General features: G+C 43.1%; 1 protein-coding gene across 1 annotated transcript in view; it reads right to left on the reverse strand.

Annotated features, from left to right (window-relative positions):
• Positions 1 to 24,387, reverse strand: part of ABCA4 (ATP binding cassette subfamily A member 4) — a gene marked incomplete at both ends in the record, with an annotated part of 126,944 nt that overhangs the window by 69,984 nt on the left and 32,573 nt on the right. The window contains 7 exon segments of the mRNA XM_084242432.1: positions 977 to 1,153; positions 1,722 to 1,927; positions 14,708 to 14,902; positions 16,035 to 16,151; positions 16,750 to 16,889; positions 18,296 to 18,533; positions 20,751 to 20,840. Coding sequence (XP_084098558.1) covers positions 977 to 1,153; positions 1,722 to 1,927; positions 14,708 to 14,902; positions 16,035 to 16,151; positions 16,750 to 16,889; positions 18,296 to 18,533; positions 20,751 to 20,840 — 1,163 coding nt within the window.

Consider the following 24,387-nt stretch of genomic DNA (forward strand, 5'->3'; position numbering starts at 1 on the left):
CACTTCCCAACCAGCCATTTGCATCTGATCCTAAAAGTAGAACTGGAATTTTGTTTCTGGCTCCATTTCTCATCTTAGCTTATAGTCCAAACCTAAAGTGACTATAGAAAGGTTTTTAGTTTTCTCTAGAGCTGAGGAGGGAGAACTGACAGGACTAAAGTGGTATGAAAGGGTTTCTTGTGCCCATACTGGCCTCTCTTTTAATGTCTTGCCAAGTGACAATCTGACTCTCCTTTCTTACAACTCTGTGTGTTGCGCTACTCTCTGAATCTTGCAGACAAACAAGTACACCACTATGGTGAACTTTCCAGCTGTTTTCTAGGCATTGCTATCTAAGCCAGCATAGGATTTCTGCCTCATCCACCATGGTAAACGAGCCCACCCAGCCCCCTCTTCCTCTCTGTCCCTCTTTCTTCCACTCCCCCAAATCCAAGTTCAGAAAGCAGTAGGCTACTTGCTTGTCTTGCTACTGGCCAGCAATTGTGCAGGCCTGGGGAAGGCAGTGGGCAAGGAGGGAGGCCCTGAGCTCATCCAACACATTCCTCTACCTTTTCATTAAGTGTACATCATGGGAATGTTAATTAGGGAAGGAGCTGCATTATTCCAAGGCTCCTAGGCACCGAATCTACTTGCATGCAGAGTCCTGATTTGCTAATTTGGCAATCATTGGGCAGACCTGCTGACCAGACTCCTTCCACATACCAAACATACTACGCAGTGGAAATTTAAAAAGCCTTGTTCCCTCCTCAATTCCACTTCCCTTGTTTCAATTTTCACCTTCACTTTTCTACCCATACCACTTTACAGATTGTGCCTATGGTCCTGCCTAGAGCTTGGGAGAAGCAGGCTCCTCAGCCATAGTACCATTCTCCCCAGTGTGGTCCCAACCCCCAGGTTTCTCCCTGGAGAGTTGCTGAATTCCCCACCAGCAACCTTATTATCTTGTCAGGGAAGAGGGTGAGAAGCCTCAACTCCCGAATCATCCACAAAGCAGGGGTAAGGCATCTGCTGGAGATAGATTCCAATGGGGACCTCAGCCTGGGCCTGACTCCTGGTAATCCCCTGTTCAACCATGTCCTGCAGATAGGCAAACCCTCCCCAGATGTATCGGAAATCTTCCACAGGATCAGCTCTGGGACCAGAATTCCAATACCTAAGAAGAAACCAGAGGGAGGGATGAGGTAACCTAGAACTCGCTCTCTTAAAGACATTCCCTTAAACTTTTCCAAACTATTGGGCTCCATTTTCTAACTCATGTTTAAATCTGTTATAATATTATATTAGCTACACATGACTTGTAACTACATTCAATCAGGGACTCTATCTTGAGCATTACAAATCATATTTCCTCTTATTTAACTTTATTGATGCATAGGTTGAATGCAGTCTCAATCCCTTATTCTGTACTAAACGTAATTTCCCAGTGACCTTGTCAGAATCTCTGTGCGAAGATGATTCAATACCTAGAGGTATCCATCTTCAAATTGCACAAATCCAGCCAGGTTCAAGTGCTGAGCTGAGGGGTGAAGACAGGATAGCTGAGATCTCCTAGATCCAATTGGCTAATTTCATTCTTTGATACCCAGGTGTCTCTCTACTTTTTCAAATAGCCCTCCTGCCCCCAGGAAGAGATGGGTGGCCTGAGACCAGAAGAGCCCTCTTTCCTTGCCTCACCTCCCTGGGGATGCCCAGGTCCTTCTGGGTTTTCCTGAAACGTTCACCTGTCTTTGATCTTATTGGTTTTCTCCACCATGTCTATGTCCATCCGGATCTTGTACTTCACATGGGGTGGTAGGGAGCTGGTCCAGGGATGCATGTCAGGAAACACCACACCAGCCCAGAACCTGTTTTCCTCCAGCAGAGAAAGGGCTCGTTGGGTGAGTTGAATTTCATCTTCAGAGCTTTCAAACTTGTCCAGGACCAAACACTGCAGATAATCACAAAGGTTGAGAGAGTTTGAGGAACACCAACAGCAAGGACTCAATTGCCAAAAAAGGCAGAAGACCAGGGTTGCTACCCCGGGGGATGGGTCAAATGCAAGGAGAACTATAAACTTTCTGTTTGTTTAACTCTGGGGTCTGGTGTCAATTTTTCAGTGTCTGGATTTGGGGTGAAAGGGGGCTTGGAAAACGCTGACTCGCTCTCATCCCTGCAGACTTGGTGAGGGTCACACTCTCCGGCTGTCCAAATATGCAAGTCGTCAAAATGACAAAAAATACTCACAGTGCTCACTCCCCAGCATGGGGAGGCGAGGGAGTGGGGTCACATTGGACACAGGCTGCTTTGAAGATCTGAAAGCCTGCCGATTAAAGGGAGTGGGGGGTGGGGGGAGGAGAGAGAGAGAGAGAGAGAGAGAGAGAGAGAGAGAGAGAGAGAGAGAAAGACCTAGTGCTGAACCTTCCCGCTTCGCAGGAAACACAGGGGGATGACCAGCTGAGGCAAGAACAGGAGGAAGAGAGAAAATCACACAGAGCCAAAATGACTTAGTCAGAGAATCATTTCCAGTTACAATTTCATGACAAGCAATGTGGGTGGAGGAGCACTTTCCTAATGTCTTTTCTCTCTCCCTGGAAGAGAAAAAATTCATTACCTACAAAAGAGCACAATGAAAATTTTCAAACATTTGAATATTAGAGATTGTCCATTTTTATAGATATGTTAAACCATTATTTTGTACTTGGGTCTAGTTTTTCCCTTAACCTCTTTTCCTTTATACACTAGGGTTATTGTGTCAATGTCCCTTTCTTAGAACCAAACTCACAAGAGGTCTTCACCACATACTTATGGAGAGCCTGCAATGTGCCAGAGCCTGTGTGGAGAAAAGATAAAATCTCATCCTGAAAGAAACTCAAGATCTAATGAGGGAGACGCTTCGAGAAAACCAATAGTAATGCAGAATGGCCAGGTACTAATGAATGAAAAACCAGGGTAGCAGACGGGGTAGCTAAGTCTACCTGGAGTAGTATAGGAGGGCTTCCTGGAAGAAGGGGTTGAGCCAGTATTAGCTGAAGGGAAGAAAGCAGGGAAAGCTCAGCTCAGTCACAGTGAATGGCACATGAGGTAGCTGGAGACTTCAAGGTTTTCATCCTTGGCTGCAAAGCTACCAGAATCACCTGGTAATTGATACTCCGGTCCTACTCCAAACAATGAAATCAAGTTCTCAAGAGGAGGGCAAGGGCATCAGCATTTTGTTAAATGGTTTCTGGGGTGTTCTCAAGTGCAGAAAAGCGAGTAGGTGAACAGAAGTGAGTGGTGGGAGATGAATACTAGGAAGGTGTGTGGAGACCCACTGGAAGACCTCCCTGTACAAGAGGGTAACCAACTAATTGACACAGCATTCTGTGCTACAACCAGGCAAATCTAAAAAAGCTATAGGGAGCGACTGTCAGGTTTTGAGCAAGCTTATGACTCATGGGATCAGATCATTTTTCTGAAAGATCACTGGTGAAAGAATGGGGGCTAGCAGGAAAGGGGTTAGAAGGCAGCTGATAAAATGGCTTAAAGGAATAATCAACTCTCACACAGAACTCTCATTTTACTGAAGAGAAAATTGGACATAAGGAGACCTGCCCGCACTTGTGCAGCTCAAGTAGCGGATCCTGTTTCCTCCCCACTTTCTACTATAAGGTCCAAGTGCTACCTATCACATCAAGAGAGACAAGGGTAGCCAGGTCCAGGGCCTTCCGCGTGCTTGCAAGCATCTCTACTGTCTGTCCTCAGACTTGTAGATAAAAAGAAAGGAGACTTAGTTTTCTAGCTGATGTAAGAATGGGGAACATGAGAGAGTCTGCAGGGCCAAGTAACATTACACTAAGTGACATTATACTAAGAAGACAGTGATTTTAAAAGGCAATGGAAGAGGCATTTCTCTCAGAAATAATAGTAAGTGCAGTCACACATCATAGAGTTAAGGGAAATGGAATTTTTTATTAAACTATTTTGCAGGAATTGGTGAGCCTAACATTAGCCAGTTCTTAAGTGGGATGAAGGACTTAAGTGCCTTATGACAGAGATTGCCTATAAATGTTCATTTTCTCTGGATATAAATAAAGTAGAGTTTGCTGTTTTATGATTTCTTTCTAATGTAACTTGGAAACATTCACCACCATCCAAGACCAAGGACCTGGTTCCTGGTGTTTGTCAGTATTTAACTCAACAGCACCATTGCAGGAACAGAGAATCGGACACGGAGGAAAAAGTTGAACTGCTAGAGTATATTTTTTAAAAAGAAAGAAAAGAAACACATTTAAGTTTCCTTTAGGGAGATTTTGATGTTCTACAAAGATGAATAATAAAATAATTTCATTTTTAAATTAATCTGGTGAGATTAGGATTTCATGTATAGAATTTTAGTCTTGACAATTAAACTAGGAAATTGTTCCTTTTCTTTTTGAAAATTAAATTTCTAAGATGAAAAACAAAATTATCTTGGGAGATGAAAATTCTTTGCAGAATCTTTTAACAAGGATACATTTACACACACACACACACACACACACAAACACAATTCTATCAATTTACTCACAAAAAGGGTATTTGGACAGAAGGAGTCACAGAGGTCATGTAGTCTGATGTCCCGGCTTTACTGGTGAAGAAATTCCCATCAAAAAGGACAACATTCTTACCTCAGGTCAATTTAAGTCAGAAGCAGAATCTAAATCCATGACTTCAAATGTCAAACCTGAAGGGTAGTGCTGTTCCCACAGGTGTCTCTACGAGTAAACCACATCCCAACCACAAACAAGGGGCAACAGAATTCCTGAACAAGAGTTCTTTTGCCCCATCCAAGAGAGCAGCACTGTCAAGCAGAACTTTGGCAATGATGGAAGTGTTCTATGCTTGCTTTATCTAATATGGCAGCCAGGAACCACACAGGGCTGTTGAATAGTTGAAATGTGGCCAGTGCCCCTGAGATGCTGACTTTTCTACCTTATTTAATTTAAATAGCCATGTGTGGCTACAGGTTATTATATTGTCAGCAGCTCTAGAGATAGTAAGGTTCTGGAGATCAGAGGACCATGTTTTGTTCACTATAGTCTCTGGAATAGTATTTTCTCACAACAGGAACTTAGTAAGCATTTCCAGAATTGAACTGATTTAAATTTAGGAGTCCCCAATGCTGTAAGAAGTATACATTTATGACAGTGTGTGTTTTGAGTATTGCCCTGGACACCCCAATCAGATTATAAACCAGGAGAAATTAGTAAAAAGTAAATTTTTGCTAAAATCCTAATGAGAGCATAACTCTCATTGAAGCAAAATAGCTAATAAAAACAAATACATTTCAGTAACGTGACTTTGCAAGCTTGCTAACCTTGTTCTCTTTGAACTCTGCTTTCATGTCCTGAAGGGAAATCTATACTGGAATAGGTGGCCAATGTTTTCAGTGACATTGTTAAGTCCTGTGATGACATGGGCTCCAGCCCAGCTGTTTTATCAGGCACTGATTCACAGCCATATTTCCTGCTGTGTCTCCCTAGATTGGTACCCTGATATTCTCTGGAAAAACAAAACTTAAAAGGTTCTCCAATGTGCATATCTACCCTGAGACATCTGACCCATTGTCAAACTTGGGTTATCTTCACCATCTTGGAAAGTGGTACCACATAGTGTTTAAGAGACAAAGGCCCAAGAGTCATCTCCTCTCTGTTGTTTCCTAGGCACCTTTGTTTCTCTCTGTAAAGCTGAGATCCCTCACTCCCATAGGTGGGCTAAGGATCATGTGACTTGTTTGGGAAGGTCCACCAGTCTCCCAGTAAGAGTAAAAGCTGATGCTTATTGGAGACACAATATGTGCCCAAGCTGGTCCAAGCACTCTGTTTTATTAACCCCTTGAACCTCACAAGCATCTTATGAGGTCAGTTAAAATGATCACCCCAAGCTCAGTAGGAGGTTTAACGAGACAAAGAGACTTCCACTGCAGAAAACCTAATTTAACCACTTAGGATATTAACCTGTCTCACAAATAACGAGGGCTCACCCAATACCATTTTATTACTGTTTTTGCAATATATCTTGAAAGTCAACAGAGGCTAGTGGCTTTTAAGCCCCTGCTAGGTTACTATTCATTCATGACAGCTGTTTATCCTGGGAGGAATGTGGTTATTTTCTTTAAATTATATGTCTGTGAATACAGCCATTCTAAGCCAATCCACAGAACCTCCTTTGCTTAGCTAAAATGATGCTATGGACAGAAGTCAAAGGCCCCTATCCCCATCTAGGCAGTGTGGAGCAGATGACTCCTAACTCACAGTAGTTACTTACTAGCCGCTTATTGGCCATCAAGTGAAAGGCATCTACCTAGGAAGCTGATTTAGACTGTTATCCTCATATTTTTTTCTGAGGTCAAGGCAGAGCAATTGTGGAAGACACTTTGGACATGAGTCAGACATTCCTGGGTTATGGTTTGAGGTCTGACATGATGTACCCTTGTATCTTACGGGGAGGCCACCCGCTTCACAGCACATGGCCTCACTCCCTGCTGGACGTTGCCCTTGTCCCCAGTGTTAAAATCTTGCCTAATGGCCATGTATATTTGTGCAAGTGTGTACACGACTGTGTTTGGGAGGCAAAGACAAATGATCAGACCCTGAGCTGAGATCATTGATTTTGACATATTTGGTTTGGTGTGATAAGCTTGTGAGTTAAAATATAATAGGTTCTAACTTGGCTGACACTGTGGAGTCTATATATAAAAGCTATTTGGTTACATACAAAGAGAAATCCATGTGATCGTGGATGTTAGGGAAGTTGGAGGCAGATAAGAATGGGCTAGTAGAAGGGGTGTAACAAAGGTAGTACCACCATTGGGAGAAGAATCCCAAGGGCATCTTTAGTGAATAAAAACAACAGTGTCTTATGACCTCAGAGGAAGATTCTGGCCAAATGTGCAGCCAGAGTTCAGAACGTTGAGCACCATCATAAAGCCCTACAAAGGACAGGGGCAATAAAGCAAAAATAGGGGTCCCTGTCCCCTTCTGTCCCAACTGCTGTAGCAAAGACCAGGTGGCAGATCTACCACCATTTGAAGTTCACATAAGTCCTGCAAGTCCATGTGGGTTGTTTTTCTGATACTCAACAGGAAACAGAGTTCACCCTGGCGGAAGGGGCTTGAGCTCTCTTCAGGGCAGGCAGCTGTGTTCAAGATCTCTCAGAACTCGGTCATTTGTTTACACAGCTAAAACAAATACCTCCTTGGGTGGAAAAACCGCAGTAGCAGCAGGTCCCCTTCTTCAACTGCGACCTCTCTGAGTCTAATTTAAACACATTAAGTAATAGATAAATTAAATTATCTATTAAGTGGGAGATGCTGTTCAGTGGAGGCAAAGAAAGAAAACCTCTCTTTTTGTTTGAACTTGATACTCCAAAGGGTCTGGCACCCTGTGCTGACATAGTTTGACTAATGCATCCAGGACATGTCAGGGACCAGGTCTTGGGGGGAAGGGAGGTGCTACATCCTTTGAGATGTTGGCTCTGTCATCCTGCCTCTGACATCTTTAACTTTCAAACTCTGAGAACAAAGAGGCTGATGAATGCAAGTGGAGGCCTGAAGTGGTCCTGCTGGTGTTAATGTAGACACCTGGGGTTCCTTTTGAAAAATGCCAGTGGATGTGGGCAAATATCCCAGAATGAATTTCCTGGCAGATCTAGACTATAACACTCAAGATTAATTTCCCATGACATGGAAAAAGCCACTGGATAAAATAGCTTTGGGCTGTTTGAGTTGGTGGGATGGTGACACAGAGGTCAAAGGTGCAACAATAAATTTTACTGAAGACATTGGGTGCTGTGAAAAAATATCTGAGATGTTCAGCCACATAGAGTGAGGAAATGCACCACAATTGGAAAACAAAGGGACAGGAAATACACAGCTGTTAAAAAAAAGTCAGTTTTTAAAATAAATAAATGAAACAAATAAAAAGGCCAAGCTGGAGCACAGAGCCTCACACTGGGATAAGCCATCAGAAATGCTTGCTGCCTAGCTGATTCTAAGGGAGGACATCTTCACCTGGCGGAGTACTGTAATTCTCAAAGTTTTCCTGTTTAATCACCCCTACAACCCTGGAAGGTGGGGTGCCACTATATTCAAAATATTTAATAATCAGCAGGACTAGAGAAAGACCAGTGAATGCACATCTTGTTGCAAACTCCTGGACCAGGCACACTCTGAATACCACACAATCACCGGCTCGTTATTATCCTCATTTTTCAGGCAGTGAGACCGTGATGTTGCACAAACCAGGCCAGCTGACCACTCTAGTTTCATCTCCAGACATTATTGTTTCTTCCCACACCCACCCACTCCCCAGATGCTCTAGCCACCCGCCTCTGCAGACTATCTGCTTCTCTTAAACTTGACCTGCAGGTTCATACTCGGCGCTTTGCTTATGCTCTACCGTCTGTCAGAAATTGCCCTTCTGTTTTGCTTAGCTGGCACATTTGATCCTTAAAACCTGATATAAGTGTATTTTCAGTTTTAATTTGGCATTTATGGGTGACTACTCTATGCCACTGCAGCTCTACTAAGGTGAGTCGGGAAATCAAATGATAAATAAGCACAGATTCAGTCTAGCGGAGTGGGGAGGCAATGAACAAATGATCATCAAGAGTTATGATGGAGGTGCCTAGAACAAGGCCTGCAAAGCAGGAGGTAAGTCCTGAGGTTGGGAGAGGGGCAACGAGGAGAAGGGTCAGTCAGTACAAGGTGGGAGGTCCAGGGAGCATGCCATCCCCTTAGAACTTGGGAGAGTGGTAAAGGGGCTGCACCAGGATGGACTTTACAGCAATGAGGGGGTCACTGAGGGGCTTTAGACTGTAGGTTATGGTGAACTTGTGGTTTTAGGAAGATCTTCCTAGAGAGAGATGAGAGCAGAACAGAAGCAGGGAGACCCTGGAGGTAGGTGACCAGCCAGGAGAGATGATACAGGCTTCTGTGAACAAAGGGCATACTTGGCAAGGAAGGAGGGATTTCAGAGATAATTTGGAGGAAGAATTGACAGTCTGGAGGATTTGTGACATTTTGAATCTGGATTTGTGCAACTTGTTTCTATTGCATCAGATTGAGCTATTATTTTGGCAGTCCTTTGGGATACCACTACTGTAGTGGTATTTAATGGCATGCTTATGCTCCCAATAAAATATGACCTTCTAGGGGTCAGGGATTAATTGTATTTATTCAGATGCAAATATATGGATGTCAGAATGAGTTCAAGTCTTTTCGGCTTCCTATTCTAACTCTAGTTATTTATATTTTTCAAAAGACTTATTTTTAAGTACTTATGTATACAAGAACTGGGGTATAGGCCAGAGATGCAGCAGGGGGAGGGTGTGTGTGTGTGTGTGTGTGTGTGTGTGTGTGTGTGTGAAAGGAGTCACCAGAGAGAGAGTGGTGAGCAGAACAGGCAGATCTACTGAAATACACTGCTGAGGGGAGCAGTGGGTGAGCTAGGATAGGTCTGCTGTGCCATGTGGATAGTTCCCTGGCTGGGGATCCAACTCATGCTGCAGTGACTGGCAATAGCTTGATAGCATTGAGACTTTAACCCCTGTGCCATCAGGGAGGCCCACTAACTCTAGTTATTTTCAAACAGGTATGATCCATTCAGAATATGTCTATTATCCTGAAGAAAGTGCTGCTTTCATCCAATTCACTGTATAATTTACCCAAATGATACATACTGAGAACATCTTCATTTTATAGAACTTCCTCATTGGGGTCAGACAGTATTTGGATGCCCTGCTTATCTGCTGTGCTATGTCAGGCTAGTCAACAGTCAATCCTATAACATGATGACAATTGTGCCTACCCGGCAGGCAGTCAGGAGTATCGCACGAGCTGACATATAAAAGTGCCCAATGTAGGCCTCCCTGGTGGCGCAAGGGGTTTAGCATTGCACCATGAAGCAATCTGCGGCCTCTACAGTATGAGTTCGATCCCCGGCCGGTCAGGGCGAAACCACATGGTGAAGCAGACCTCTACTGTCTTGCCTGCAGCTCCACTTAGCAGTGTATTTCAGTCAGTTTGCCTGCTCTGTTCCCCACTCTGTCTCTGGTGAATCCTCTCACCGCCCCCCTCCCCGCCCACACACACACATCTCTGGTCTATACCCCAGCTCTTATATGCATAAATAAATAAATCTTAAAAAAATAAAATAAAAGTGCCCAATGAGCATGGTTGACTCATGTGCAAGTCCCTTCCCTCCTGCCAAAACCCTGGCCATACCCCCACACCCCCAACCCCATGCATTGTCCTCCCCTAGCTCATTCTGTTCTGAAATATCAAAAAGGCATAAAACAAGGTCATTGCCCCTGAGTTTCCTATCATGTAGTTCATGACCCTTGGAATGATATTGCCATCATGGTGTGGATTTCTGTGCCTTTCCCACCTCTGTGTCAATTTCTCCCTCACCTCCTAATGTATAGCTGGTCAATGAATCAATAGAAGAATGCAATAGGACAGATAGTTCAAAAGTATTTGTACATCTGACTGTAAAGATATTATGTGATCAGTAGCTTTATCTTAGTGATCCTAGTTTTTCTTAGGCTAGCTTGAAAAACACACTTTGAGTACATTCTTATTGGGTAGAGGCTTGCAGATGGGAGCATGCAAAGAACTGAGGAAAAATAGTCCCTAAAACCCCACTACTGATACTTCACCCAGCAGATAATCACCATGTAGAAAATAAAGAGTTATGCACATTCAGCGACTGTGTTGACAGGCCTTCATGAATACATGGTTTTTCAAGACTTAGGGAAAGGTAGCTGTGAATGGTTAAAGTACAATTTTATGCCCTGACCAGAGGTATTGTCATATTAAAGTTTGGCTGAATTCAGTTTCCTGATATGAAATCCAAGACCTGAAATTCAAATACACTATGAAATTAAAATACACTGTGAATGCTAAATAGTATTCCATCTGTGCCAGGCCTAACCTTTTGCCAACAAAGACTAGGTAATCAGAGAAATTATTTATTAATTTTTTCCAATTGTGCTTTTCCCCAGAAGTCAAATACACGTAAGACAAATGTAAGTTCTGACTATGAAAGCATGGACACACCAGTTTAAGGTATTTACCTTTAGGAAGACTCATTTGCTTTCAGCCTCCTTAGATTTGGAAAAGAGGGTGATTGGAAGGCCTGTTCGAAGGAATTTCTCCATCTGTTAGAGATGGGAGACTTCCCAAAAGGTGATGGCACCATTGCCCCTTTCCTTTGTCCACTGCCCACCTTGGAACCATGAGGTCTGCCTTTTGATCATTTCTTTATCCCTGCTAAGCGTAAAGGGTCAGGAGAAAGACAGAACTTGCTATGACATCAATTTGATAAACATCAATTTGATAAATTTATGACATCAATTAATGACATCAATTTGATAAAATATTATCAAAGTCCCCTATTGAGGAGGTATTCCAAGGATAAGTAAAGTTCTAGAGCACTGGACCATCATCCACAGAAGTGCCACAATGGCAGGAGAACCTCCCATTGGGACTCTCCTTCAGGAATGGTCTAGCAGTCCTGATGCCAAGCCAATTCACCAAGGCTAATGTAAAGAGTAACCTCACAGTCCCTGGTTAATGTGTATACAAAGCTTTGGAATCTGAGAGGAAGGTACATTCCTCACGTGGTCTGTGGGTCAGGGGTAGACAATCCAAGTAGTTTATAGCACTGCCCAGCACTGAACGTCTCTGCCACGCCCTGGCTCTCACAGCCACCTAGAAAGGAGGACATCACCACACCTAGAAAGGAGGACATCACCACCTAACAGAGGAGGGAGCCAGGGGCAGAGAATTTACACAAAGGCCTAGCCACACAACAGCATGATGTCTGAGGACTCTGTACATTTCCCTCCTTTTGTCCTTAAACATAACCCAGTGAGGTCTGGTGCATTATGACCTGAATTTTACAGAAAACGCTGAGTTTTAACAGGTAATATGACTTTCTCAGGGTGATACAGCTAACTGGAAGCAGAGATCTAGGCCCATTTGTCCCCACTGGATGGGTAAGAAGTTTCCACAAGCAGCAGCCTAACATCACACACAAATGACCCAGCAAGGCAGCTCCCAGGGAATAGGACACTCTCCAGGTTATTCAATGGAATGTCCAGTAACTAAGGCCTCACCCAAGCAGAAAGAAAGGGGATTTAGCCCTTCTATTAGTTGAAGAGAAATGACCTATTGAGTCATTCCCATTTCCTATGAAGACAAAAGGCTTAAAGTTTTGCTTAGTTCTTGGAGCTTCTGCCTTTATTCAATATCACATCTGAGTGCACATTGACTTAGACTGACATGCTTTTCATTTTAAAGAGGGTTTGCTTAATTTCCCTGAAATAATTTTATTTCTTGTTGTCATAGCAGAGAAAGAGCACAGAGAGGCTGGCTCAGGAGGAAGCAGCACAGTTCTATGGTACAAGTCAGAAAAGGAGAGTGTCCATCATCCTCAAATAGCCCCTGAAGAGACAAACTTGCCAACTGTCCTGGGGAGGCTCCTAAAGCCCTCAGGGAGGGGTTCCATCCCTTGCCTGATACTGAGCATTCCTCAGGATGGGGGTTGAGGGATCTCTGAGACCCTGCTAGACTTCCCAAAACAGAAGAACAAAAGCAGAATAATCCAGAACCAAATGTGAAGACTGCTTTCTTCTTCATGCATTTCTACCCTCCCCACACTACCTTCTCCTTTCAGTTCATCCCCCTCCCCAATGGCAGGTAGATCAGAAACTATCATAATCATATGCTGGGCTTTTGCCACCATCACCCCCTCTCAGGATCCCCTGAGGGCCATTGACCTGTGGCCACTGTGGTCTTTGCTTAGAAGCTCCTAGCTCAGCTAATGGGATGGCATGCAGTGGGAAGTCTTGGTGGCTAAGGAGGGATGTGATTGGCAGCTTCATAATCCCTAGAGGAGCAGCTAGGAGCAGCTCAGTGGCTGGGCCTGGTTTCACCAATGCTGCCCTTCCCCTCCTCCTAAGCAGAATTTGTTTGTGTTTTGTTTATATAAACTGCTTAAAGGGTTAAGAATTCGATCTCTAGAGCCAGACTACCAGAGTTTAAAACCCTACTCTTTGTGCCTCACTTTCCACATTTGTAAGATGGGATATTAATGGCACTTACCTAAAAGGCTCATTGAGAATTAACTGGCCCTGAGACTGTAGTGAGGAAAAAGCTGCTAGGACAGGGTGCTGGAGAGATGGCTCCAGAGAAGCCAGAAAGGAGAGGAGATGTTGAGAAATACTTTGGGGATAGAGTAGACACAGCTCTACTTTTGTGATTTATAAGAAATATACAGTGGAAGTTCCTCTCTGGTGCTGGCACTGAGAATTTCCTAAACCTTTAGAATTTCCAAGGAGAGTGATAAAGGTGTCTCTTGTTATGTTAATGAGGTGACTTTTGGAAAGCACCTGTGGATGGGCATTGGTTGCCAGGGAAACCAATTCAGTGATTAAAGGATTAATAGAATGTTCTGTTCCACCCCTATCTATCCTCTAGGAAGGGGAGGCAGCCGAGGGTGAATCAGCCCCAGTGCTGGTGATATAATCAATCCTGCCTATATAAGGAAGCCTCCTTAAAAACCAAAGGAAGGGCTTCAGATTGCTTTCAAGTTGGAGAATGGTGTCCTCAGAGGCCATGGAAGTTCTGCACACCTTCCCACATACCTTGTCCTATGCATCTTTTTGATCTGGTTGTTCCTGAGTTACATCCTTGGATAATAAACTGGTGATCTAGTAAGTCAATGTTTTCCTGAGTTCTGTGAAGTCATCGGACCCAAGGAGGGCATAGTGGGGACCTCCGATCTATAGTTAGTCTGTCAAAAGTATTGGTGGCAATCTAGGTTTTTGGTTGGCATCTGAGGTGCAGGTGGGTGCAGTGTGGGTCTGAGACCTAAACCTGTGGAATCAGATCTTACCTCCAGGTAGATAGTGTTAGAATTGAGCTGAATTATAGGACAGCTGGTATTGGAGATTTGCTTGATTGTGTGGGGGAGACTCCCACACGCTGGAACTGGATGCAGAATTGTCCTCAGTGATTGGACATGACAGAGGACATAGAGATGGATGAGGGGCAAGCTCTGAATTCAGGTGCACCAGATCTGGATCCTGTCTGCTGCACCTAACAAATGTGGGGTAAGGGGGGTCTTATTTAACCTCTTAATGTCTGGCTTCTGCATCCCTCTGTTGTGAGACTGAAGGAGTTAATGTGAGGAAAGGCACTTAGCACAGATGTGGCACAAAATAACAATAAAGGATGGCTACTCTGAAAGGTGAAAGAGAGAGGATTCAGGGTGACACTAAAATCTCTACTTGGGAATTTGGAGACAGTAGTCAGGGTTGGAGATGCTGGAGGAGGAGAGGTTTTATGGGGAGGGTGAACACAAATTTGGCCTTAGACATGTTGAGTCTGATGGGCTGAGGTTTGTTGGGTGCTAGCCAATGACACACCAAAGCAATGGCTAACAGGACAGGGTGGGCTAATGAGGGGGCGGGGAGAGCAGTCAGGAAGGAGTCGTGGAACTGTTAGGAGATGGGACATGTGAAGAGGGGACTGTTGACATGTGGACAAGCTATTAGAGAACAAGAGTCAGCACTGTTTGAGGGGCTGCAGGAATTCCTGTTTCTTCAATGAGGAAAATGAGAGCTGAAACTCAAGACTACCTGACTAGCTAAGGCTTCTCTGGTTCCACCCATCAGGGGATCTCAGGGAACTGCTATCCCTTACCTCCAGGTATTGATTCACCAGGCGTAGAGAGTGATCAGTGATGTTAAATACATCCCTCCAGTCAAAGTTGGCCAAGTTATCAGCCTGCTTCTCTTGGGGACCATTATATAGGAAGTGCAGCATGGCATCCACAGGAAAACCTTCACTGAGGAGCCTATTCAAAAAGTCTTTTGCTGCTGGGTTCTGCAGGGTGTCCTGGGAAAAAGGAATACAGTTACAACATTCAGAAACTCCACGGGATCTTTGGTCTTGTTCTTGGGCCATTCCCAACTTAAAAAAAAAAAAAAATAGGGATATGGATTTTAAGTCTCCCAAAGAGTGGGTTTTCTTCCATTATAAGGCATAATACTTATGCCCTTCCCCTGAAATGGAAGAATCACGATAGTAAAAGGAAGATGTGTTTGTTGGGGATGAGGGGAGAGGGACAGGGGAAATGCAATATGGGAAGTTTTTTTCTTCTTAAGGGTTTTTGTTCACCTTGACCTATCCCCTTATATAGGACTCATCTCCTTTGCAGAGCTGGAAATTAGAGCAGATAGACACATTCAACCACTTTTTCCATTACAGACCTGGCCCCTTAGGGTAATACTGTTTTGAATGTAAGATCCTCAAGTGAATCACAAAAGCAAGAAATTATAGAAAATCACTAGTATTATGGCAGTTTTTACATTTTCCTCAATTGAAGAAATATATTTGCTATGTGCTTTGCAACCCTCCCAAGCTGGGTAGATTCACCATCGGTTCAGGCAGCTTAAAAGAGAAACTTGGAGCCCTTGGCATCATCCCTACAGGTTTTTTAATAGTACGCAGGGGAAACAAGCCAGCAGGGAGACAGCAACTTGGGCCCCCTGGAATCTCTATACGCCCTTTCCTCTGGGATTTCTCTGGTGTTCTCCTGTGGTCTCTTCCTTCCACTGTTGTTCATCTTCTTGTAGTCATTCTCTACTGCAGCCATCCTCTGAGTGATGTTGCCCTTACGTCCTCAGCCTCTAGGCTCAGGCGTGCACACTTGAGCATGCCCACATCATATTCCAAGTGCCCGCCATCAGGCATTCACCCCCTTGGCCCATGATCTCAAGCTCCTCCTGCATTAGCACAATTGAGGCCGCAGGTGATAGCCACAAAGTCCACTGGTGCAAAAGCCTGAGCAATCTTCATCTACCCTAAACCACCCAAAGAAAACCATTCCACTTGATGATAGAACTCAGGCCTGTTCTATTTTGATTTCACTCCAGTAGTGCTTAACTGCTCAGAAAAGGGAACACATGGAATTTTCTAGGCCCTTTTCTCTCTCCCCCACCCTCCCATCCTCTAATATCATCCGTACTCTGATCATGGTCATCTGTACACTCTTGTCCAAGAAGTACCAGATCTGGGGTCCTACTTCTTCCCAGGCTTTGACCAGCTTTCTCAAGCGTGCCACCTCTTCAAATGTTGAGTTGGCCTAAAAGCAGGCAGAGATTGGGACAAGACCAGAGAAAAACATGTCAGAGAATCATTGGTTGTATCTTCCCTGATCCAGCTACAAACCCTCAATGTTTGGGGAAGGCTTTTCAAAGAAGTGGCTTTATTTTCCCAGTCCTGTTACCTAGAACAAGCGGCTATGTCTCAGCCTCCCAGATGGACAGAATCTAATCTCAGAATCTCAGAGGAACTGTAAAATTGATGGTGCTATTGTCTCAGAACATCATTTAGGTCAGACTTGGACTCCCTGTGAGCAAATACTATAGTTCCCTTCCTCCCTGTTGTCTGTTCCCGGTAGGCAGGATTCAGAGATCTGTGAACCCTTTCATCAGGAATTGTGTTTAGGTGGTGGGAAAAAACCTCAGTGTGGGCTGCCCTGAGGAGGCCCAGGCAGGGGCACTGGCTGAAAGCATTCCAATGATGCTTGTGGATGCGGGAGGAGCCCAGGACTGTGTAGCAAAAAACAAACATGAGGTTGGCTACTAGGAGAGCACAGTGAAAAAATACACTCGCTCAGTCACTCACTCACTCATCTGAGTTACCCAGGATAGAGGGGACAAAACCAGCTGGGATCTTACATGCTTGAGTATCCTGTGTGCCGCAGGGGAATCTGGAGTAAAGAGGATTTTCCCCATCAGCAAAGGCTTTGCTGCCCTCCAGGCTATTTTGGTTAGAGGATTTGACTCTAGGTTCTGGATCACTGAGTTACAAAAGGTCGCTGCCAGGAGAGAAGAGACAGATTTTATAGAAACTCCCCGTTGCTCAGCGCTAAACATAGTCATTGAGTGTGTTCAAATCACATGTCTCATTCAACCCTAGGCTGGAGGATTTGACAAATAACCTAAATTAATAGGCTGCACCCTACCAATAACAAGCTCATCATTAGCAAGTAACAAAATGCTACAGTGCATCTCAATAAGGGCCTCATCAGAGAACAAAGGATGGTGCCTTTCCTGTGATTATTGTGCTTTAGAAAGAGGCTGAGAAGCCTGCCCATGATCTGATGAAAGGGACAGAGAAAACAAGGCCTCCCCTTGGAATCTCAGCTTCAGTCTCAATAACTTCCCTTCAATACACTGCGTAACTTCTTTGTTGTGTGGGACTGTCTTATGGCCCAGCTACCTTGTTGTGTGCCTTGCTGCCTCTTTTCCTTTTTTAACTAGAGGGTTGCCCGGTTGCATTTCTTCCACACCCACCCTCCTTTCCCCAATAGCAGCCTGTAATGGCAAGAGGACACAGAGCAGGATCTCTATGACCTGAGCAGACAGGGTAAAAGGAGGAGTCCTGGAGCCCTCAGTGGCTTTTGCAGGCTTTTATTGGGATTTACCAGGTACACAGCAGGCAGGGGTGCCAGGGGGCCGGGAGGCTGGCAGGCCTCCCAGCCCCCAGCAAATCTTCACTCTTTCTGTGCTCTCTCGCTTCTGGTTCTTCTGGTGATTCTGCTCCTTTCGCTCTGCTGTTCCTCTGATGTCCCTGTGACGCTGCCCTTATAAGCCCAGTCTCAGCCCAGGTGAATCCCATCTACGTATGCCCACACACTACTCCAAGTGCCCACCATCAGGCATGCATTCAGGACCCTAGGGATCCATCATCAGTCCTAATGGTGGGAGGGCAGAAAAGCCTGACAATTCATTTACCCTACATAGCCAAAAAAAAAAAAATTGTAAAAGGTGGGAAAGTTTACTTGCCAGGGACCTGTGATGTGGAACGTAGTACTATACACACAGATTTTCAGTGCATTGTGTTTGGAAAAACATCCCCACGGCCGTGTTTACTTGCCAGGGCCCTCTGACCTGAGCTTTGCTTGCAATTCTGGTTGCTCCTCATTTATGTTTCTTCTCTTCCTCTAGAACTTAACCCTAGTTCAATCAGATCAGTGGGAAATATCCCTTCTGTTCCTGTTCCAAGTGGGTCTCAGTTCTTTCCATGGCTCACATCCAGAATCCTTTATGAGCACCAACTGACCTCTGTCTACAAAAGGGAAATGAACTTCTGGGAGGTGAAGTCTTTTCACTCAAGACCCCTCAATGTGTCTCAGGGAGAGGCTGCCCCAGGACCTGGAAGCATTAAACCATCAACTTAACCAACTTCAGAGGCTGATTATACACAGGAAAAAGACTTAACTTGTTCTTTTATCATAAGAATAGATGGGATCTTTCTTTGTGGAGCTGATCCCCAGGAAGGCCTTGTAGTTATTGTCTTCATACCAGTTGAAGGAGAATACCCGAGAGTCTCCACCCTCTGGATAGCCACAGAAGAGGTCGGACAGGATGCCCCCCAGCTGCGTGAGGGTCTCTGGACCGTCAGTCCAGAGAGGCCTGGTCACCCATAGCAAGTCCTGAACACTTGGCCGATGGATAAACTAGGGCAAGGCAAAGGTTTCAGTTACTTTTAGGCAATAAGAATCATAATCTACTATGAAGCCTAAGTCCAAAGTTTGGGGTGTTAGACTTCCACATTTAAATACAACATTCACATCCTCAGCATTCCTTAATCTAGCTAGAATATAAAAACCCACTGCCATCCACTCAGGATCTAGGAGGAAATTAGGATGAGCCTTGAAACCAGAGAGTGAACCCCAAAACATTCTAATATTACATCTCTCTTCCAAGCCCCTTTATTTGAGTTCACTAGGATTGTGTCCTTGGAGAAAATTAGAGAATTTTTCACTCTGGGCCAGTTCTTGGGTTGTTTTCTTACCAAGATGGAGGTACTAGAAAAAATGGGAAATAAAACGATGGAGGGATAGTTTTATCCCAGAAAAGGCAGAGTCAGAGCAAATATCTTTCACCAAATAGTTTAGAATTTAGTTTCTTATATTTAGACAATTATCTTTCTATTATTTCAATTTTACCAAATGTGAATTCTTCTATTTCCTTAAAATGTGATTTTCCTTAGTGTGTGTGTGTTTTAAGATGGTCAAATAAAGAACAAATAAATTCCACATTCTTGGAAAAATACTTTTAAAATTCTGTGTCTTTTCCCCTCCAGTTGGGTACCCACTGGCCCTGTCCTTTGAAGATAGATCTGCAACTCTGAGAAATAAGGTAAGGGCTGACAGCATTGCTAGGGTCTCGGTTCCCATAATGCCTTTTGGTTTTGCTTTAGGGAAAAATACAAAATCAGGACAATGCTGCTTTGATTCCCAAACATACTTTATTACTCATTTTCAAAGGCACTTGGGAATTAAAAAAAAAAACCATTTAGATTCAATCAGGTGAGACTGAAAACAGTTGCCCTGCTGCAATAAGTGATGTTTACCTGTCATCCCTCTCTCTGTCCACATGCCAACACTTGCCCTCTGAAACTGTTGAGCACTGTGCAGAATCCACAGAGTGAGTCATGCCTATAATCACAGTCTAGGCTTCAATAATAAACTCGGAATCTCAAATTGCTTCAACAACAGTAGGTCTTATGACAGTCTTGTAAGGGATTATTACCATTATTATTTTGCTCACTTAATCAAAGCACTCAGAGATGAAGGGGCCATTCCGGGGAGAAGTGTTGTAGTATCAGTTAATATAAACTGGGCCATCGACTTCAGCCTAGTTCACAAGTGCATAAACTTGCTATCAAGGAAACTTCTAGAACTCCCACAGGGAATTAAGAATGTTGATATGCTTTGGGGACTTTTTTTTTTTTTTTTTTTGAGTTCTCTATCAACGTCACCCTTAGTATGATGATATGAATTTTTTAAATTCTTATGAAGAAAAGAATGTTAAACAGAGACTCCCACTGCAGCAGGTGGCCATCAGTACTCTAGGCCCTTTCCTCTGCCCAGCAGAGCTCACACTTTAGTCAAGTTGAGCTTAGATTTATAAAGACAGATTCCAAACATGCACTCTTTCAGGTTGGTTAAATCTAAGTCAGCTGAGATACTGCAGGGGGGAAAAGTTTGGGGGAAGAGATATTTCACCTTTGGCTCTCTTTCAAAATACTCATTGAACCTGAAGGTAATTGTATTTTCACATTCTCCTTCCCTGTTGGATTATACATCTTACAAGAGCAGCGACTGTACCCATAAAGTTCATCATCATATCCCCAACACAGCTCCTCTACTATGCAGAGAATCAGTTTCTGTCTGGGCATAGGCTTGTGCAGCCGGATGTTAAATAAAATGCGCACATCTTCACAAACCACAAACCAACAAAATCAATTACTTTTCTTAATGAAATGAGCTGACATATGTAAGACACTTAGAATAGAGCCTCGAGCAGCACTCTGTAAGAGTATGCTGTAACCACTGCTGTGTGGATTTGAAGAGCATAAGGGATAGGTCAATACTGAGAAGACTCAGATTTGAGCGTTAGTCCACTGATAACCTGTGCCACATCAAACAAGGTGACATTTCTTCCTGGAATGAAATCATAGGATGATTCCTCTGACCCAGGAGCATGGATAATTTGGACATAAATGGTGCTTTGAAATTGCTAGATGGAAAAATCAAATGTATTTCTCTTTGAACAGATTTTCAAGTGCAGTTAAATTACCTGACATGGCAAATGTGGTAAAAATGGTATAAAGTTATAGAGACATTATAATTACTACTATCATTATATTACTACTATACATTACTTACTTCTTGAATTCTTGGTGACAGATCAGATAATATTCTTCCCCAGGATCTCAAATCAATACCTTGAGAATTTCTGTCTAGCAGAGTGGGAAACTATAATTGATAGGAAAAAAATATATACATTGGTATATATATTATACCTATATGCCTATATGTGTATATATACATATGCATATATAAACATATATACATATATGTATGTGTAGTTACCCGTACACACATAGACACTCTCTGATCTCCTGTATACTTGAAAAACATTTCCTCCCTTCTGTCTGATCCCAGAACCTCTTCTGCAAGATTGCTTTCAGAACCAAATTTCTTTTTTATAATTGAGAAAATCAAAGGCTCTTATTCCAAGTCACCCTGCTGAGCTAGTCAATCACAAATAGTTTCATGATGACATTAAATCTGCCAAAGTGATTCTGATTGCTGGTTTAGTGACACCAAACAAGACTCCTGGAGGAAGGAAAACAGAATGCAGCTGCTGGAGGGAAGAGGAAAGCCACAGGCTGCGTGCAGAGGGGGCCATCTGTTCACCCCGCTCAGGCTCCGGACACTCCCGGGCTTCCTTGTCATTGTTTCAAAGTCTTTGCTCCTTTTGCGTCCTTTTCAGGCAGGTTGTGTCTCTCCCTCTGTTCAGTGCTATTTACTTTCTTATGGAAAATTTGGCCCTTTACAACACCTTTCTTTTAAAGTTGCTGCTGCCTGCAGCTTTAAAGAAAGCAGTTTCTCTGCAGATTCTTTAGTTGACAGCAGCGACTCCTGGCCGAGGTGACCACACAGAGCTATTCATGCACTTTCCACCTCCACATGGAACATGGAAGCACACGAGTTTGCTGGCTGCAAGTCCCAGAGCCTGATGGGAACACCTTGTTTTCCAAAACCAAGTTCAAGTCCTAAACTTGAAGAATGAATGACCTCATTCTTCATTGTTTCAAAACAGATTGAGTCACCGATTTTATGTCTTTATGACTGAATTCTAAGTTTTAAGGCAGTGGTTTTCAAACTCAACTGTGCATCTTGACTAGGCCTGGAGGGGATGTGTATTTTTAACAAGCTCAACATGTAATTCTGATTCAAGTATTTGTGGACCACAAGCCACAAGCCTGGGCTTTTTATTTGCCAGTGTGGTTCTCCTAAATGATGGGTGGACAAATGCAGCAGTGGCACAGCTGAGAAGCAGGTGGAGTTAGGCTTCCACTGGCCCAGGCTCTCATTTCTAGCTGTGGTCCTGCTCTGTTCCTGCTGTAGGTGCAAGGGTCCTCACATCCTCTCTGACCCTAAAACCCAAATGGAAATGTTGGTGTACTCATGGGGTTCTAGCATTTTAAGCTGATTTTCTAAGAGTAGAATGAAAGTTTTGCTATACATGGGAGCTACAAAGCAGATAGGAGCTCTTGCCACAAGAAGGAGCAAAAGCTGCTATTCAAACTATACACCACCGAGAAGCATGTTCTCTCCTTAACTTCACCACAAGGTCTAGACATTGGTCTTCCAGGATTTTTTGAAACTCTTGAAAATATCTTCAATGTGTGCTGGGCAAAGCATGGTTTTTCCCATAGCAGGGTGGGACTAAGAAATGTAGGGAGGAAGGGAGGAAGCCAGCAAGGGAAAATGTATGTCAAAGGCAAGTTATCATCCAGCCCTGTGCCTTCTAACTCTTTCCAATTAGATCTTTTATAGATGAAAAGGGATCTAAGAGATATCAATAAAATGCAATGTGTGGGTCTTATTTTGTTGATCTGAATAAACCAGGTTAAAAAAAAGGTGAACCTGTAGGGTATTAAGAAGTCATTAATTTTGTAGGGTGTGATTACAACATTGTTGTTTTGTTAAAACAATACTTTTTTTTTATTTATCAGAAATACACAGGGACATATGCAGGGACAAAATGATATGTTGTCTGTGATTTGCTTGAAAAGACACTAGGAAAAGTAGTGAGAACAGACAAAACAAGAATGGCTAGATTTGGACAATAGTTGAAGCTGGGTGATGGATGCTTAGAAGTTCAGGATATTGTTCTCTACTTTTATACTTATTTATATAATAAAAAGTTTTAAAAATAAAAAAGAGACTTTTTAGAAATGTATGGATAAATGAATTACCAGATGAATCAATACTAAGTAAACATTCCTGTCTCTGTTTTGTCTTCTTCCCAAGGCTACCATTGCTCAGGCTCTAGTTGCTTCTGCCCCAGAATATTTTATCAGAACAGGCTTCTGACTAGTCCCTTGCCTCAAGACTCCTCCTTTCCATTGTACCCTCCTTGGGGTAGCCTGAATTACCTAACTGGCCAATCAAATCACTCAACTTCTTCCACTCAGAGATCTTCCATGACTCCCTACTGCCTTCAGGAACAAAGGTTGGTACCAGTGCTGGACACACATGCCTCCCACGTGCTGGTGGTAGCTGCTCCAACAGGCTATTTGCCTTCTACATTCCCGACCCTGTCAGCCTGTTTCTCAAGTTCCCTGGCACAAGTCTCATTCCTAATACAACTGTCCATGTGAAAGATAGTTATCCCCATGATTTTGATGAGACTCCTTTTTCAACTATTTTGCTTGCCCTGGTCCTGATACACTCTTTAAGGCATCAGGTCTATGTCCTTTCTTGTACTCTGCACCATTGGTAATTATTCTTTTTTCTTTTAAAAGATTTATTTATTTATGCATACAAGAGCTGGGGTACAGGCCAGAGATGGGTGGGGTGGCAGTGAGAGGATTCACCAGAGACAGAGTGGGGAGCAGAACAGGCAGGCTGACTGAAATATAATGAGAGACAGAGTGGGGAGCAGAACAGGCAGACTGAAATATACTGCTGAGGGGAGCAATGGGTGAGGCAGGAGAGATCTGCTGCACCATGTGTGTTGCTCCCTGGCTGGCTGGGGATTGAACTCGTGCTGCAGAGGTTGTGGATTGCTTCATAGTGTGGTGCTTAACCCCTTGCGCCTCCAGGGAGGCCCGCCATGCATAATTATGCCGTCATTTGCTTGTCAACTGTGTCTCTTATTAAACTCTAAGCTCCATGTAGACAGGAACCATGTCTGTGTGTTGGGCACATGGTAGACACTTAAATATATAGCAAATATGATAAATAAATATTCATATTAGAGCAACAAGCAAATCAACTCTGTTTATACACCTGATGTTCAATGAAATGACCTATTAAGTTAGTTATTAGGGTTTTCTAGAGACTCAGATTCAATAGGATGTATAGACATTGTATATATTATATAGTACATGCATATGCAGTTTATATATTACATATGTGTTTTATATGTGCATATATTATGCGTGTATGCATTTGTATGCATATATTACACAGACACATATATGTTAAACACATACATATATTATACATGCACACATAAAATGCCTGTGTGGGTATTACATGCATAAAACACATTACATAGATATGCAAATGTATATGTGTTATATGCATTTATATATGTATAGTTAGTTATATATCATATATACAATTATGCATAAAATTTCTATATTTTAATATATAATTTCCACATGTAATATGTTAATAATAGATATATTTTATATATACTATATATTTTTATATTACTTTATAACGTATATGTAATTATATATAAAATATTTTTATATATGAGATTTGTTGTAAGGAATTGGCT

The sequence above is a fragment of the Talpa europaea genome, assembly GCF_964194135.1.
Source record: "Talpa europaea genome assembly, chromosome: 9".
Taxonomy (NCBI): domain Eukaryota; kingdom Metazoa; phylum Chordata; class Mammalia; order Eulipotyphla; family Talpidae; genus Talpa; species Talpa europaea.